At 45.3% G+C, this 18,323-nt stretch overlaps 1 protein-coding gene across 1 annotated transcript in view; it reads right to left on the bottom strand.

Moving 5' to 3' along the window:
- The window catches only part of KIAA0319L (KIAA0319 like), a gene marked incomplete at its 5' end in the record, with an annotated part of 28,647 nt that overhangs the window by 7,365 nt on the left and 2,959 nt on the right, over positions 1 to 18,323 (bottom strand). The window contains 13 exons of the mRNA XM_084274329.1: positions 128 to 266; positions 459 to 610; positions 909 to 1,057; positions 1,886 to 2,018; positions 2,518 to 2,641; positions 3,613 to 3,841; positions 4,894 to 5,026; positions 5,628 to 5,720; positions 6,963 to 7,050; positions 8,135 to 8,232; positions 9,089 to 9,190; positions 9,954 to 10,242; positions 14,952 to 15,649. Coding sequence (XP_084130455.1) covers positions 128 to 266; positions 459 to 610; positions 909 to 1,057; positions 1,886 to 2,018; positions 2,518 to 2,641; positions 3,613 to 3,841; positions 4,894 to 5,026; positions 5,628 to 5,720; positions 6,963 to 7,050; positions 8,135 to 8,232; positions 9,089 to 9,190; positions 9,954 to 10,242; positions 14,952 to 15,649 — 2,427 coding nt within the window. The remainder of the gene's footprint in view (positions 1 to 127; positions 267 to 458; positions 611 to 908; positions 1,058 to 1,885; positions 2,019 to 2,517; positions 2,642 to 3,612; positions 3,842 to 4,893; positions 5,027 to 5,627; positions 5,721 to 6,962; positions 7,051 to 8,134; positions 8,233 to 9,088; positions 9,191 to 9,953; positions 10,243 to 14,951; positions 15,650 to 18,323) is intronic.

The following is an 18,323-nucleotide window of genomic DNA, read 5'->3' as shown; positions in this document are numbered from 1 at the left end:
TCTGACTTTTACAGTTCTGAACTGGACTAGACTGCCCATCTGAATCCCAGCACAAGGTGTCCAGGCAAGCAGAAGGTTTGTCAGTGCACTGTAGGCAAGTGTGGTACAGCACAAAACCCAGGCTCACCAGGTTTGACTTCCACTGTGGTCCTTTCCACATCACTCTCTCCTTTGGCATCTGTTACTCTGAGGTGGAATGTGTAGGTACCTTCTACCAGATTGGACAAGAGGAGGACAGGATGATGGTCTGAATTATTTAAGACTTCCTGGAAGAGAGACCACAGTAAGGATCAGGAGACAAAGGATCAAACTAGCATGACATAGCTCATACTAAAAGGTAAGAGGTACAAGGGTAGAACAGCTTTACGTTCCCCCAGGTGCTGTCAATGCTACCTCTCCCTGGCTTTTGTGGGGCTGCAGACTGTCCAGACTGCAGACTTTTAAACCAGAAAGCTCACCCCAGCTGCAGGACTCCCCTCATCCCGAGTCCACAAGTAAGTGACAATTCCCTTATCATCAGAGGACTTTGATCCATCCAACTCAGCCGTGTTTGTGGGCAAGGTGATGACAACATTACCAGCAATCTTTGCAACTGGCGGCTTGTTTATCTCTAAGCAAACAGAAAGAAAGCAGGGGGAGAAAAATCAAAAGCCAATCAAAACCTACTGCATTACACATCCCCACTGTAACCCAGAAATCCCTGTCTAATACTGGGGGAAGAGAAGGGACACAACATACTGTGGGATTCAGCTGAAGATACTGTTCCTCCACAAAAGGGTAAACCCCTGACTCAAGAGAAGGCTGTTTCAGTGGCCTCCACATGATTTTTCACCCATTCCTTCCTTGTGCTATGCCTCTGAACACAGGTGCTCAGAGATAACCTGCATCTCAAGTATGGCTGGACATACCTTCTTTGACAATGACGTTGACCGAGCTTTGGCTCTGCAAGTTCCTCTCATCTTTAACTGTCAGAGTAAACTCATACGTCCCAACTTGAAGGCCTGTTACAGTGGCAATACTGCTGTTGGCATTCTCCACCTTGACACCATCAGGGCCCCTAGCCAAAGGGCAAGAGGAGCAGTTCAAACATTGCACAGACCATAGGAGCTAGCTTCACACCAAACAGGAGGCTCAAGCATAGTTTATGGGGATGTGAACACACAGTTGTCTGGAAATACAGAGCCAGTGGCACAAAAACCCAAATTCTCTTCTCCAGTTACAGCAAGATAATCAAAAAAGTGCAGCACTCAGAACAAAAAGCACAACTGCTGGTGGTTTAGTGCTTTGGTTATTTTTAAATCAGGGGAGCACTGATACCAGTATTTAATTAGGGTTTACAAAAAGCAGTACTTTCAGCAAAATTGGCTTGTGAAATGCACAATAAGCCTTTTTTTTTTTTAAAGAAAATGTATACAGCAAAAATACTTCCTTCATTTGTGAGAGCTTTACACAGACATTGCATTAGCAAACTGAAAAAGCTACTGCAAGTCACTCAGAGGCTTTCTCCTGAATTCCCTCAAGCACTTCAGGGAATTCAGAGTTTGAAGGGAAGCATGACAATGATCCTTTTGCAACACGTTAGAAGGCCCTGGTGTTACTTGACTTACAAGAGTCAGTCTCTTCACACAGCTAAGACTCATGATTTGAATGTGACCTGTCTCCTTTACATGCCTAAAGTTTGAGGCAAAGGTATTTCTACTGCTCAAAAAAACCAACCCACACCTCTCTCCAATTAAACATAAATCATTGTCTCATTCTAGTCACTGGTAAAGTTTGTCAGGCCCAACGTGACCAGGATTAACACAAGGGAGGTATGTGGGGGTGTCCTGTTTTACATGAAAGCCCTAGGTACTTGTGTAAGAGAAGTTGGGAAGATGATACACACCGTGTTTTTTCCCAAAAAAAGGAGACTATCTTCTGGTCATCTGAGCTCTTGCTGCCATCTAGAGTGGTGCTGTCCACAGGAAGAGTTAATTCTTTATCTGGACCAGCATCCGCCTTTGGGGGCTTGTTGTTCTCTGAAAAAGGATTGCAGTATTTTTTTTTTATACACATGCCATAAAAGGTGGAGTTTAAAACCCCAGCAGTAAGAAGTTTCCCCACAATCACTAGTATATCTCTTGCCTGTTATCTCAACCTTTCACTCAGCAAAAACAAGGTTAAAAGTAGTTAAGAGTTCAGATCAGTGTTTCAGCCACACAAATCCCAGGAGTTCTGATTTTTGCTTGTTCTCTAAGCATTACTCCATTTTTTTTCTGCTCTTGTCCCAGGACCAAGCACTGTGGGCAGACACAGCTGCCTGGAAATACAATCCTGCTATTATTTTACACAACTACATTGTGTATAAGAGAACAGCCTAGAAAGGCAATATTCCTAGAAACTTTCTTCTGTTGATTTATCAGCAGAACAGTCCTAAATTGGAGCAGCTCTTCTGAAAGCAACAGAGAGGACCCTAAGATCTAGAGCCTGTCAACAGATTGATGCCTCTAACCCCAAAAGCAGCTAAAGGGAGCTCACCTGGCTGGACAATCACTGTGACCTCTGCAGTGGACTGGTGCCCAGCAGAATCTGTCACGATCAGCTGGTACGTGTAATCCCCTTCTTGCATTGCAGAGAGCTGTAGGACTGGTGTCCTCACCCCCTTGGAGAAAACATATGCATGTATTAAGATTCCTTACACAGATGATGACAGACCAGATAAGCTGCTATCAGCAGATTCTAGGGACTTACTGTTAGCCCTGCTTTGGGGCCAGAAGTTTGTGCCACTGAAGCATGCAAGACACAGCTAACTTCATGCACAGCAACAAGGACACTGCTGTGGAACCTATCAAGGGTAATGCCACATTTGTACCCTGTGGGATTCAGCTCAAGCAAAACCTCTGGGGAAGCCCTGAGCAAATCACACACATTGTGAACCTGATTCATGGACTATGGATTCATTGCACAGATTTGACAGTATTAACAACCTTCAAAATGACGTGGAAACAAGTTCCTGCTTTCACTGTTTAGGACTGAGGAGTGTTTGGCCCAGTAGCGGCAAAGTTGAGACTCCAAGGTTCAACTCCAAAGATCTGTTCCACTGTGTTTGCCCAGCTTAGGAAATGCATGGTGTGGCACAGTGGGTTATCCTGCACAGCTAAATGCCACCCTGACTGACAGCTATCTAAAGGATCCTGGTCTGGTTTCCACATCTGCTGGCAGCATTGAAACATCACCACTGATTTAGCCATCAGTGATGTTCTGAGAAGGCAGCAACTTCCCTAGCAGACACATAGGTTAAAGTGAGCTACAGGGGTGCACAATGTGAACCCAGAATCCAAAGCCACTGAGTTCCTATCTCAATCCTCCACTCTTGAGCAGTATTTAAAACTTCATTGCTCAAGAAAGGAAGCAGGATGCCAGTGAAAACCTGCAGCTAGACTGGTGTACCAGCTCAGCCACTAAGTCAACACCAGCTTCATGTGGATTTAGTTTCAAGTACAGATGACACCCTTGCAATCTAAGGTTAAGAGACATTTGGTAACAGTCAATTAAAAATTATTTGATTACAGAAAAAAAATAAAAAGCCAGCTAGTGAGTAATCCAGGTTGAATACCCAAGAGCTGCACTGACCTGCATCTCCATCACCTTCCCTTTACTGTTAGGGCTGAGCAGCCACTCATAGCTGACAATGCTGTGATCATCAGTGCTCTGATTCCCGTAGAGGGTGATGGAGTTCTGAGGCAGGGTGATCACTTGGTTTGGGCCTGCATTTGCTACTGGAGGATAATCCACTGCTTTGTTCACAGTCAGGTTTGCAGTGGTGGAGTTGCTGGCACCGTCCGAGTCCACTACTGTCAGACTGTTCCAGGGAAGGGGGGAAAAAGTGAGAGCAGTGAAGAGTCGTGATTATCAAAGCTGAGCACAAAACACTGGCTGAGTTAAGGGAAATGCAAAGAGTTAGAAACATAAGGCACTTAAGGACAGGACAGATTCTTTTCAGGAGTGAAAAAACCCATGGTTTGAGGCCACTGTGCTCTTTCTGAACAGCAACTTCCCTCAAGTGCTCAGTTATCAGCCTCAAAGCAACGCAAGAATTTTGAGTCATGTCCATATCAAAAACTACCACCTGGTTCCAAGGCAAAACCAAGCTGTGAAAGATCACCAGCTTCCACATACAGGTGTGATGGAGAAGCCTCCTCAAGTATGATACTGCCTCCCAGGAGACGTTCTTTAACATGGACACAGAAGTTCATTACTACTCCACAAGCAGCCTGAACACACACTGTGCCTCTTCTGGTATGGTAGTACCCCAAAGCAACTGCTTTCTGTTAAATCATCAATCTTATTATTTCATATACCAGCTGCTTAAAAGGAGAACAGAGTTCAGGTCTAGGTACTGGGGTTTGTTTCATTTTAAATAGATCTGCTAATGTAGCACAGGCACATCATGGCAAGATGCAGACCAAAGGAAAAACACAGAACATTAAAATCAGCTACTACCCACCACTCAGGTATGTGCATAAAACCATTAGGCCTCATCCACTTATCTGGGACAAACACATTGCATTTAAAAACTGGATTCAAAGACTGCATTTCTTACTAAGCCTTTACCCAAACAGTTTATATTTGACATTTCAAGAGAGGTTTTGTAGTGCTGGCAGACCATTCGCTCCCTTCTGCCACCACCTACAACTTCAGAATAAAAAGCAGCTGGATAGCTTATCTCTCCTGAACCAAAAAGCTACCAAACTACCTGGAAGCATAGGAGTGGAGAGAGGGAACACCTCAAAAGAGAGTCCTCTCCTTGTCATTTGTTTGGGTTTTTTTTTAAACCAGACTAAGACTTCAGGAATCCTACTCATTTTACTCTTAAGGGATGGGAGCTGATGAGCTCTTCCAGGTATAACCTACCTGAATGTGTAATTCCCAGGTACCAGGTTGGTCAGTGTCAATATGGCAGTACCACTAGAAACCTTCTCCTCCCTCAAGGGACCCTTCAGTTCTTCCCAGTGATAGCTGACAATTTTATCATCATCAGTGCTTTCTGTTTCAATTTTGGAAGAAAACACAAATATACAGGGAGTTGAAAATGCTGCTTCACAAACCCCAGATGTTCAGTCCCCTACTTCAGGGCTGGATTTAGTGGGCAAAGGCATTTTTTGGTTCAAGCCCAGAGGTCTTTACTATGCTCAGATACCAAAGTGTATGCTCTCCTCTACCCTGTTTCACAGGTATACTGGAACACCCTTAATCCCAGGTTTGTATGTGTGCTGAGGGACGACACCCCACCCATCACCCCCCTCAAAACAAAACACTAACAAATTAATACTCATTGGGTGTAAAATGGCCTAAACATGTTTAAAGCAACTCCCAAAAGGATCTAGCAAGGGCCAGGATCAGTAAACGTGGTGTACTGAAACATAAGCTTAACACAAGAGGCCAGTAATTTTGACTGCCACTATTTCTCACTCTAAGCAGCAACCTCTAGAGCTTCTCCTTTCCTAAGGAGATTGACTCAGGCCAATGCCCTTCAAAAGGGAACAGGGAGAGGGGCTGCTGTGCCTGTATTCACCCAAAGGGCCAGCCCACAACCAAACAGAAGCCAGGCCTGCCAGACCTCTGCACTTCCAAGAGCAGATACTCACGGCTGCCGTCAATAACGGTTGAAATGGTTGGCAGGGAGATCTCCTGGAACTGTGGGGACACGATGGCAACAGGAGGCTGATTCACCCGAGGCTCTGCAACAAGAGCAGAGCTGTTACAATGACATCTACAGGCAGATCACCACAAAAAGCCCTGACCAAGGAACTCCAGAACTATTCTTCCTTTGTGTGCCAGTAGCAGCAATCAGAACACATACTGTGCATCCTCTTTTCCTCTCCCCAGCATCATCTACCTACCCCTCAGTCCAAGAGGGGTCTGATGTGTGGAACTGCTGTGCCACACAGCTCCAAGACCAGCCACTGACTGGACCAACTACAGAGAACTGCACAACCAACAGCAGTGATTTGTGCTTTCAGCAAGGCAGACACCAATGTGGGGAAACTGGGCTGCCAAAGGGAATTTTAAAGAGCAAGGAGAAGAACTGCCACCACACTAGTACTCTGGAAATGGCTGCACTGCATCAGTTCTCCCGTACTGGGTCAAGCATTCAAGTACAGACCAGTCTCATAAAGCAGCACCTAGAGCTTCTTGCCAAAGTTTGGCTGCTGCTCTGAAAAATGAATGATTTTGATGCGTGCTGCCAGCTGCAGATTCACTGCTTATAAGGAAATGATCAGCAACAGCACCCAGGAGGCCAGCCACACTCTCTTGCTAATTTAGGGAGTGCAAGAGCACTTCTTTGTCCACAGAGGTTGTAGAAAAAGCCTTGCTGAAGTGTGCAAAATAAAGATGGAGCTTTTTTTTTTTTTGCATAGAAGGAGAACCTGTGTCTGCCTCAACATCATCTAAAAAGCGAGACCTGGTCAGAGTCAGCACAAGCTACTGTAGCTACACCAGCTCATCTGCAAACCACATCTTACAGTAATGAATAAGAATGGACTTAGCCTGCCCATGGTTGGGAATTACATTCTTTAGTGGACAGGGAAGAAAAGAACCTCCAAAGCAGCTTCAAAGCTCCACCTTCCCCTCTTTTTTTGCTCCTGCTGCTATAAGCTTTTCACCCAGTTACATCTAACTTTCACCACAGCAGTGGCCTCCCAGGGTAAGGCATTTGCTAAGCACTTCTGCATCAGTATTCCAGCTCTTTTACTGAGTGGTTGGCCTGTATGCCACAAAGCAGGAATATTTATGTCTAAGCAATAGTTTCAGATCTGAGAAGTGACTGGACACAGGTACATATACCCTGAGGTCACAGCACAAGGAGTTTTCACCTTGTCAAACCAGGGTGCAGTAAAATAAGCCAAATGCCACATCCACAGGCATCATGGTTTGTCAAGAGACAGATGAAGTCAAAAGATAGAGTTCCACCAACTCACTTGGATTCACTGTGACATTCACATAACCCTCTCCTCGTGCGTTCTCCCCGTCAACCACCACTTTGAATTCGTACAGACCAACGGTAAGCTGGAAGGAAACACAGCAGATGATTTACCTTCAGGATGGTAGCACCCAGTCAGGAGCTATTAGAAGGTCAAGTTACCTTAAGTTGGCACATTAGCAGCATAAAACATGGGTAATTGTGCTTCAACCAGTACACACACACACAGCAGAGGGTGGTTCCCATGCCAAAACAGTGTTATATATCTTTTAGTTTACGACAGCTATGCAGAAACCAAAGACTAATATTTCTTTCTGCCACAGAATTGTCACTCAAAGTTTATTTTCTAACAATAGGCGAACAGGAGAGAGATAAAAGGGATTAGTTCAGGTTGTCTGGCCACAGGAATCTGTACTAGCAGATCATGTTTAAGTCTGCACGTAAGAGAGGGAAATCTCTTCTTGTATGTTTACACAAAGGAGAGTATTCCTTCTCTTCCTTCTAGGTGACATGAGTCAGGCTGTCACCTCTTCATTATTCACTGTTAAACCAAGATGGAAGAGCAAAGGACTAGGTATTGGACAACAATCATGGTATCCAAAGCCCTGACACAGACTGACATCTCCTTGCCAAGGGATTTTCTCTGCCTGATACCGTGCCTGAAGACTCCAGATTTTTTCTGAGTGCATCAGACTCCAAGATGCTCAAAGGAATGCTTCAGAAACACAGAACTGTATCTTCACACAGTATTTAAAGCCATTCCCTTGTTAAGAATCCCCATGTGCAGAAAGCAGTGGTCCTTTCACTGTTCAGAGGTTGTCTAAAAGGAGCAGCTGGAGACATATTACAATGTTCTCCACAGCTCTTGTTCATGGAATCAGCAAGTCCCTTTTCCAGTGGGTAGCACAGGCTTCAGATACAAACAGACCATCACACTGCTTGTAGGCAGCTTTCAAATCCTGAAATTGGTTTCTTCCTTCCCTCATGCCAGATCAATCTTGCTTTTATAAGAGACTTAGAAGAGGGCTTGCAGTCAGTGCTGGCTCCCTGCCCATCGTACAATTTCCTATTCAGCCTGCAATCACATACAAGCCTTTCCTGCCTGCCAGGGTCCCTGTCTTCTCCACCTGGAATTTCACACAAAAGGATACTAGGCAGCAAAAGCTTTACCTTAGACAACTTAAGGGTCTGGAAGTGCTTCCCTTCCATTTCTCCACTGTAGTCTTTCGGATGAGTAATCAATTCCCACTCATAGGAGTATGTGGTTCCTTAAAAAATAAACATGAACATCTGGAACACTGTTGTTAAAAGACTGCCTTTCTGCCATGCTAAGGAAAAGCAAAGGTATTAAACATTTACAAGACACATTCTGCTGCTGAAATGAGGCAGCTTGGAATTTGGGTTGCAGCTTTTTGGGAATATACCCAGGAAGAGAGACAATCTGTGCCTCTAAGTACATTTACTCTGGAGCCAAAACTCATCTTTCAGCTTGTAAGGCATTTTAGAGCTTTGGAACAATCACAGCTCCAGGATAACAGGAGAGAAAAAAATGTGTCCTCAAATCCTGCAGACACAACATAATGCCAGTTTTTGAAGAGGAAAGCACCTCATTCCTCCCTGCTGCTGCACCACATGGAACACGCTGGCCTCTCCTCTGCAGGCTCCCACTGCCACTGTGGACAGAGCTACAGACAGGAACTTGACAAATACCTGTGGACATTTCACATGATAAAACAAGGAGTGTCTACAAACAGGCTCCTCAGAGTGTCAACCCCCCCAAATGAGATTTCAATCCGCCAAATGAGAGATGACTTGATAAAACTGCTTGTCAGCTCTCAGCAAGTATCATGAATAGATGAAGATCCATGGCTTCCTCACACACACTTTGAGAACATGCCACCTCCCAAATCTAACCACTTTGTAGCACTTCCAAAGGGTTTTTTCCTCTTGCTATTTTCTGAGAGAGGCAGCATGAGGTAATACCACAGGATGAAAGATTTCTACAGGATGGTGTTCTCTGAAAAATCAACATTTTTAAGATTGTTCTTATTTAATGCCATCTAAAACACCTATTTGCCACTTCACCATCACCAGCCCTTAGCAGAATTCCCAGGGAAGCCTTACCAGGTGGTGGTTCAGGAAGCACAAACGCATTCAGCTGAACTTCATTCTTTGGCAGGGTCACTTCAACGCTGTCTCCAGCAGAAACTACCAGCTCCTTCATAGCTGAGAGAGAGAGAGAAAGAGAGAGACTTGAAAGAGGAACAGGAAAGAAAAACAATCCACCAAACAGATACATACATAAAAACCACCTTGGCTTCAGAGTCTGTGGAATAAAACCAGCTCCTAGGGCTGTATTTTGTAAACATCTTGTCACTCAATACAGCTCCTGTCTCAGGTTTCGCTCCTGTTAATGCAAAAGCGCTAATGGGGTTTTACAATTTCCAGGCAAGCCCAAAATTACTCAGTCCTCTCTCTTTGCAGGTCCTGCTCCTTTTCTAAAGAGCTGAAACGTGACTCTTGAGCCCTGTACAGAAGGATTCATTCACTCAAGTCCTGCAGGATGGGAAGGGTTTTACCCAACAGGTTTTCAGCAGAGAACCCAGCTGCAGTTTCCTGGCACAGCAGGATAACACTATTTACCACACTGCAATTTCAGACCTTCACAAATATATGAGGAATCCATGGTATTTCTTTTGGGGAAAACTGCTTGGGGGCTAAGAGAATTATTTTTAAAACCCCTGCATTGCTACCACACTGATTATGGAAAATCAAAACACAAACCTGGTTCTCTTATTTACATTTTCCTTTCAACCCCTGTTAAGAATATTCTTGCCATTCCATTTCAAATAGATGAACAGGTAGTTGGCTTTTGAAGCATGCACCTCAGCACTTTTTCAAAGGCATCATAATTTCTCATCTTTTTTAACCCTGCAATGACTGGTCAACAAGACCTCACCAGGTAACGTTTCTGAAGGCATGTTCTCACCTGGTGTGGTGGCAGTAGTACTTGGTGATGCAGCAGTGGTCTGGACTGTAGAAACACTGCTGTTTGTGGGAGCTCCACTTGGCACAGAAGTAGCTGTCTGCATCTTTGTTGTGCTTTTCCCTGGCACGGGGCTGACTGTGGGCAACACATCTGAGGAGTGAGGATGGGCCAAAGCATCATCCGGCTGCCCAGGCTTCTCAGTCTTCCCTGGGGCTGTCAAGCCCTGTGCCACAGGGCTGGAGAACGTAGCCAACACTGAGGGCTCTGGTGCAGATGTTCCTGTGTGGATCTGCAAAGGAAAAAGTTGCCTGTCTCTGAATGCTGAACATCAGTTTTGTTTTAACTGTGTTCACTGCAATTCTTCAGTTGCAGAGGCAGGAAAGCCCCTGGTTTGTTTTCCTCAGAAGCAGGATGCTTTACTGCTTCCTCTTTTCTAAAGTGTTTCTCCCATGGCAGACAGGCCACTTCTAGCTCAGCTAAACACTGGTTAGGACCTTAGGTTTAACTACAACATCTTAAGTATCACAGTTGTTGTTGTGACAATCTGGCCAGGAGATCTAGGTTCAAAATTGCAACGAGTGGAGCTAAGAGAAGAGGTGGAGTAAGACAGAAGCAAAAAACCTCACAACGTGGAGTTCACCTGGGCCATTCATTTCAGCCATGTATTCCTTTTTGTAAAGCTGTGCAGTTGGCAAGCACCAAGCAGGAGGATTGCAATGGCATTTTTACATAACATTCAAATCATTGCAAGAGAAAATTTCCTTCAGAATCACTCTTCAAAGCAAGGTGACCTGACACAAAGAGTTCCCTGCGTGCGTGCCGCAGGGGCAGGGAGCTGAGCTTGTGGGCAGAAGGTTCACTCACATCCATAGAGGATGAGCTGCTTTATTGAAAATAATCAAAGTGGCAGTAACAATTTCCTTTCTTTCATCAGGAAATTCCTTTTACAGCACCTAGCCCCATTCCAGTACTTTGCATGCCAGGATCTTGACAATTCCCCTTCCACCATGAAGTACAAGCGTGCAGCACAGCTTGTGGAGCTAACTCTATTTTGAGAGCATCTGCTAAATCCTTAAAATGGAACAATATATCTTCTTTGATTTGGGACTTGTTTTGGAGTTGAACTGACCACTGCTAACCCTTGCTAGAGCAGCTGATCAAAACCTCAGACTGGAGGAAATGTTCTCAAGCTTTTATACCACACTGCTGGCATTCAGTCCAGGAAATGGGAATTGTAAAAACTCTTTTGACCATGGTGGGCAACATCCTGGTTAGTAAACAGGCTGGGCTTCAGAAAACACTAAAAGCCAGTTGTAAAAAGTAAAGCCATCCTGCACGTACCCCCAGCAGCCAGTCACGCCAGGAGTAGCGTGAAGGAACTGAAGGCTTCTCGGCAAGGTTTCTTTACTGGCATGGCAAGAGGGGAACTCAGACACTTGAGACAGACTGTTTAGGAATGGCACAGGAGTACCAAGTCTCCACGACTTCATGCCACTGTGGGGAACCATGTCTTCCTTAGCAAGAATCAAACCAGACAGGTTGCCAGCACAGCCATCAAACAGCTCGCTGGCACCCAACATCACCCTGCTGGGCACAGCAGCAGAGTCTCTGCTTTTTCAGAGAGCTGGATGCTTCCTTGAATTGCTTTAATGCCTTAAAAAAAAAGCCCCAAACAACTTTACAGTTAAGAGAGATCCTCTTCCTCCCAGAAGTCTCCAGGATGACTTGACAGCCAAACATCTGTGGAGAGCTCGAATTAGATAAGCTTTGCCTGGGGCAACATCACAGTCAAAAATGCCTCTAAAGCTTGCAAGCTGATACACTTCTTATCTTTACTCCATAACCCTGAATTCTTTAAAGCAAAGAGAAGATGTCATTCTTGGGGATAAATGAGGAGCAGACTAGAAGTTTGCCAGCTGATCTACCTTATTAACTTAGAAAACAGAAGCAGCATCTTGGCCTGAGTGAATGTAGGAGTGTCAGGCACTTCTGCTTCTGCCTTTGGACCAGGGCAAGTGATCTGGTCTCCCTGTACAAGTGTCCAACATCTGTAAGATGAAACAAGAGCAGCAATGTGCATCAGAACTGACATTGAACTTAAGCTACTAGAAGAAAAAGTATCTGTATTCTGGATATTTTTTTTTCCATTTAAATGGGCCTTACTTTGCTGACCCTGGCCCTACAAAACAGGCTCCTTTCAGCTTTACTCACAAAAACATGGGCAATGTCACAAGCCATTGAAGAGTTAGTGCTGGCTGTGAAGAGACCTTTCCTCCTTCCTCACAGGGTACAGAGCACCCAAGCACCAGCAGGAAGCAGGACAGCAAGAGTCAAACACCAGTAGCCAGAGTTGTGAGTGCAGGAAGGAGCTCACTGCCTCTGTCCTAACAATTCTACTTTAAAGGCTGCAGCTTTCCCCAGCCTCCCTGCAGAGCTGGTGCAGTGCTGCAGCAGCCCTTCTTGTCAGCAGCACTGTGCTTAAATGCTTCTCCTGACTGGCAGTTAAAGGCATTGCTATCTTTTAAAATTAACAAATATTTTTGTGAAGCAGGAAAACTTAAAAAAAACCCCAAAACCCAGAAAACAGAGCCTGGACAGTGTCACTCACACAAAAAAGCACAGATTTCTCTTCCTATGTTAAGGGCTGATGAGCAGGGTGCACTGCAGTTTATCCTCATACACTCTCCTTCACCCATCTCTGGCTCTGTAGCCTGGATACAGTAAACCCCCAAGTTAATGCTAGCTGCACATCAGCAAAGGACGTTGCAGATGGCTGCGGCGCTCTCAGAACTGCAAGGGGAAAATTAAAACTCAGTGAGGCAATGTTTTCCTAAACCTGCCTTAAACCTGACTTTTCCCTGAGGCTCTAGGAGCAAAGGAAAAGATGTGCCATGCCACACACTCAGTGTTCGCCAACATAAGAGGAGAATATGCACATTAATTCCTTCCTCCTCTTTCAGAGAGGAGTTAAGAGCCACTTTGACCTCAAATGTCCTTTCCCACTTCAGATGTTTGATGCTCCCAGGTATGAACTGCTCTGCATGCAGTAACAATCCAGTGTTCTCCCATCCTTCCAGCCCACCCACCAAACCTTCTTGAAGAACACGGTATGAAATGCCCAGCATTCACCTTCCGAAGCCCTGTGCTCCATGTGCTGGACCAAACATAGCCCAGGTGAAATTCTACTGAATTCAGCATATATGTAATTTCACTTATTCTGGCCCAAAACCAACCTGAGTTGGAAAACTCCCTGCTTTAGCATCTCCCTCCTGCAAAGGCTGGCCATATCCCAAGTACACAGCCTCAAATGTTATATCCTTGGCCCAAAGTAAACGGTTCTCAGATAGAAATGCAAGGACAGCTGCATAGCTTGTCTTGTATTATGCCAGTGAAATTTAGATGGTTCAATAATCAAGGAATTAGCCCAGGGCTGGGTAGAACCAGATTCAATTCAATACTCCTATTAAGGTGGATTATTTTTTTTTAATTCTATCTCTTCCCCAAAAACTCTAACCTAAACCTCAAAATTGTGACTGGCAGAAATTCCATCACAGCCAATATATTTTAGTAAGAAGGTTTTATTTTGATGAACCCTACATTTTGTCAAGAGATCTGGGCTTTCTTACTAGCAAAAACCAATAAGGAAAAGAAAAGCCTTTCCCCAGCATATGTGCAGAAGTGCACCTTAGTGACAACAGAGAGCACTTCCTAAAGATGGGAAATCCTGCACACTCAGCAACGTTCAGAAGCTGATCAATCTATGTTATTAAATAATATTTGTAACCAATTTGCTGGACAGGCACCGAACAGTAATAATGCAACACTGCAAACTGAACCAGCAGAGAGATACAGCAATTATTAGCCAAGAGCAGCAGAAGACATTTAAGACTGGCAGCAAAGAAGCTTCGCACGCACCGCATGCATAACAAGGGAAAGAATGGGGTCAGCGTGTAAAGCTCAAGTATGATGAGAAGGAAAGAACAGGCAGGATGGAAATGCTGCAATACTGCAGGGGAGAGAGAAAGCTGAGATCTTGAGTCAGCCCTAAATGCTGTGGGGTTCTGGAAAATCAAACATTTGTAAAGCTTCAGCACACGATTTCACACGCCACCCGGGCTGCCCTGGAGCTCGCGGCGTGTCCCTTGGCTGCTCTCCACATCCTGCTCAGCAGGGTGGTGGCTCAGCCAGACGCAGCCCTACCTGGAACCAAGACTGGAGTACAAGGAAGACAAATAAATTCAGTCAAGTTTCCAGAAGGCAAAAGGCTTCAACAGGGTCAAACCCTAGAAACATGGCAAAAGGTACTTAAGGAACAGTTTCACAAAGCAGAATTTATTTCGCTGTGATGAGCACATGGGACATGGCAAAAGGTATTTAAATTCTGCTTTGTGAAACTGTTCCTTGATTTCACCATGATGAGCACATGGGCTTTTGTCCATATGGCTCAAAATTGGCAGATTTAAAAAGACAAATGTCATTTAACAATTCAAATGTGCCAGTTTCTCTTTAAGACTAACATCTAGATTTACTCGATGACCATCATAGTGTTTGGAGTAGAGACTAAACTGGACTCATTCAGCCAATGCCAATGTAAGCTTCTGGGGATTTGAGGAGCTGAAGTAATCTTCAAAAACAAAATAAGATGCCAACTCAAGCAAGCAGGCTGACTTGAGAATACACTGGAAACTGTCCACGAGCCTATAAAATCATGTACTAAACTGCCTCAAGTCAGCAGTCAAAGGAATACAGGATCTAAAGAGAGCCTTTTTTAGCTTATCCCAGCTAGAAGAGGGGGGGAAAACAAACCCCCAAAAAGCCAAACACAAAATGCCAATCTTTGGCTTTGCCTCGTTGCCAGGAGACTGAAAGAAGGCATCCAGAAAGGTCTCCTATCATCACTTCAGCAGTTTCAAGTCAAAGTCTACATAAAGCAAGACTGAGTAGGAAAGTGACAGCTGCCCAAGGCAGCCTGGTTTCAGCCCCAGCGACCACACTTACCTGCAGCAAGCCAACACTGTCTGCATCACTCGATCTGTTCACATTATTGCTTTTAGGAGGGAAGGGGCTTTTGGTTTTCTGCTCTCTTGCATTCTGTCCATCTGTCGCTGAGTCCTTCTTCTGACCCGGGTGGCCTTCAGACACAGGTCTGTCTGCCACCAAGCGCCTCAGTACTTGGTCCTTCAAGCGCTCCGCTTCACTTCGGCTGCTCCTGGATCTGCTACCTGATGCTCTGGCTGCAGCCCCACTGCTGGGGCTTGCTGCTATATCCCTTTTTAGGAGTTCCACCCTGTTACCTGCCAAGCTCCGCTTCTGGAACGATCTCCGCAGTCTTTGTTTCCCCTGCAGAGGGATGCCCCAGTCCAACCACTTGTGAAACCAGGTCTTCACATCCCCATCTGTTTGAAGCTTTAACAAGCGCTCTGTGCTTTTTGGTTTCTTTAAAAACACCAGAACAGAGTCAGAAAAGCCAGTCCTGTTTGCCTGACATGTGCCAGGCATAGTGCAGTTCACCTGGATGCACATATTTTCCCAGAACCAAAAGGTATCACAGGTGGGGCTCCGGCAGCAAGCGGCCTGACAGGACTGCACGGTGTGAAATCCTTCCAGCAGCTGTAAATGGTGATCTTCCCACGATCTCAGATGGCCACCAAGCAGGATCTTCCCCAGCTCGCATTTAGATCTGTTCCAGTTTGCATCTGGGAAAGGGGAGGGAAGGCAAAGACAATTCTCAATCCTTCAAAGCAGCAGACAACAGATGCTCATCACTATTGTCAAGAAGAATTTAAGGCATGGGAGCAGTGTGGGAGAGAGGGTACAGGACAGTTAAGTGGGGACTTTGCAGAATCTATGCCCAGCCTCAGTGTCCAGTACTTGTATTAGATTTAAAGTAACGATCCAGTATCTGCACCTCCCACCAACAGAACCACCACTCTTTTTAATAGCAAGGGAGTGAAGAGAAACACTCCTGTTTCAGACAGGACCACAAGGCACCGACAGAATGGTGAGGCTGAGGTCACACAGCAAGTTCAGAGCCAGAAATTGAACCCAGGAATCTCCAGTGCAGTTTCATACTGTAACCGGTCGACAGCTCTGCCCCCCTGCCCACAGTCTGCCTTGAAGGAGACCCTTGTTAACAGGGACACTGCCTTGGTTCACAGTATAAAGGCAGGTTTCCCTCTTTCATACTGATACCTGGAGTCAGTTACTGGACTGAAATTACTCCATTTGAGAAGTCATTACATCTACAACAGACGTCTGCAAGGCCTCTCCTCACCACCACTCCACTCCACCACTAGTGCTTTCTCTAACAGAAATTCTCCATCAAATACATTTTCTAAGAGTCAAGTTACTTCAGATCAGCAGTAAAGCAGCAATTGCTTTGCATGTGGATTTTTTTTTCTTAGCATGAAAAATGAGTGCTTGCAGGGATCAATGGATTAAAGGCTTCCAAAATTCAGAGCTCTTCAGATTAAGGACTCCCTAAAAATAGACTAATGACCTATGAGACTGTTACACTGTGCTGTGTTCAGCATCCAAGGGATAATAGGTCACTGGAAGATTACTTTACAAACCATATCCCTGGACTTCGAGTAGTGCAGCTGGAGAATATGCTCCAGATCTGGCACCCTGCCTGTCCAGAATGGGGTTCTTGAACACAACTTTTTCTCCATTAAAATAAAGAAGTCTGAATTTAAATTATAATATCCCAATCCCCATTTCTTGGCAGCATATAAAGAAAATTTCAGTAAAATATTAGTATTGCAGTAACTCCAAACAAACAGACTTCACATTCTCTACAGTGTGAGCTGAACAAACTAGCTGGCACAGATGGAGAGGCTACAGATCTGTCTGTCTGTCTCCCCTGAAAATTCTCACCCCGCTTCTGTCACTTCCAAACTACAATACATTAAAGATGGGATATGTTGAGGCACTGCAGAAAAACCACACACATCTCCATGCCTCACACAACAATTAAAAGTGACTGAGATGATGGCACTGCAGTTTGGTTTGTGATTCCTGGAGAAATCATGCAAGGTCTCAACACCCAGCACAACCCCGACAGCCCTGCTGAGCCACGGCAGGCTCACGCAGCAGGAAGCTTTCCAAGGGGCAACCACAACACAGACACCAGTCTGAGGGAACTATGACCCTCTGAACTACAGCTAACACCCAAAGTCAGTGACAGAAGAATGCTGTGACTTTCCCATTCCTCCTGCACCATCCCCAAGTGCTGAAGGAAGGGGAAAGTCGTAGTGCTTATAACCTTGAACAACTTGGATATCCTTGTGTGACCAAATAACACAAGTGGGAAGATGGAGGACAGGTTTGATCGTAATTCAGTTCTCAAACACTGTAGGTGTCACAGTGTTTGCACTCCTAATCGTTAAAGGCATCCATGCACAGGGATGTTCTTACCCAGAAAGGATTAGCCAATTGCTTAAAATAAAGTGTGATGGCCATACTCATGTTCCTTCTGCGTGGAATTTCCTACTGCACCAAGAATTTCAGCCCAAAAAGAGAACTCACACCACCATGAGGGAAAAACTTGGGTTTGAGACATCAGAAAGCAGGAAGCAAAAGTGCAATTTATAGCTTATTGTGAAACCAGCTCAGCAAAGGCAGTTTGAAGACAAGGCCACAGAGAGTTGGTATCAGCTGCACCAAGATGCACTCGAGATCCATGACCCAGTCACAGGACACCAGAGCTCCCCGTGGGTGTCTGAACCCACAACTGTGCAGAAGGTGGGGAAGCTCTTCACTCCAGCAACCACCAACTGCAACGTGTAAATGAAACATTGCATATGTTCAACAGAGAGAGAAGTTGACATCAACACCTTTAAAATCATCACCAGGCTTGTCACACTTCATCAACGTACGGCACTTCGTTCGAGAGCAACTAGACGGGCACAGCCTGCCCGCCCGGGGCAACAACCGACCTCATTACACTCTGAAGTGCTTGGACTGACAGCCACCCTGACACACACTGTGCACAGGCAGGGACAAGCACCTGGCACTAGCCTGGCCTGGAATTAGGACAGAGTAGGAGGTGGGGGTGGGCTGCACACACAAGAGGTATGTCGGTGTACACGCAGGCTTAAAGAACCGAGTGGCAACTGGAAGAGTAACACACTTGCTGTGACTTTCAAGAGGATCTTCTCCCTTCAGACCTAGTCTAGCCTAAAAAAAAAAATAAAAATACATCACTTTGTTAAAAATGAAGTGCTGTCCCTAATATATTCTGGTCAAAAGGGGACTGTGCTGCTTCCCACACCCCAAAAATTCCTCAACCAGTGCTCACCCACCTCTCCCCAGGTGTCAGCCCTGGCTCATACATGCCACTCAAATTAAGGCGTGATACAGAACCTGTGA

Source organism: Gallinula chloropus, assembly GCF_964237585.1.
Source record: "Gallinula chloropus genome assembly, chromosome: 22".
Lineage (NCBI taxonomy): Eukaryota > Metazoa > Chordata > Aves > Gruiformes > Rallidae > Gallinula > Gallinula chloropus.
This window is presented reverse-complemented; position numbering and strand designations above follow the sequence as displayed.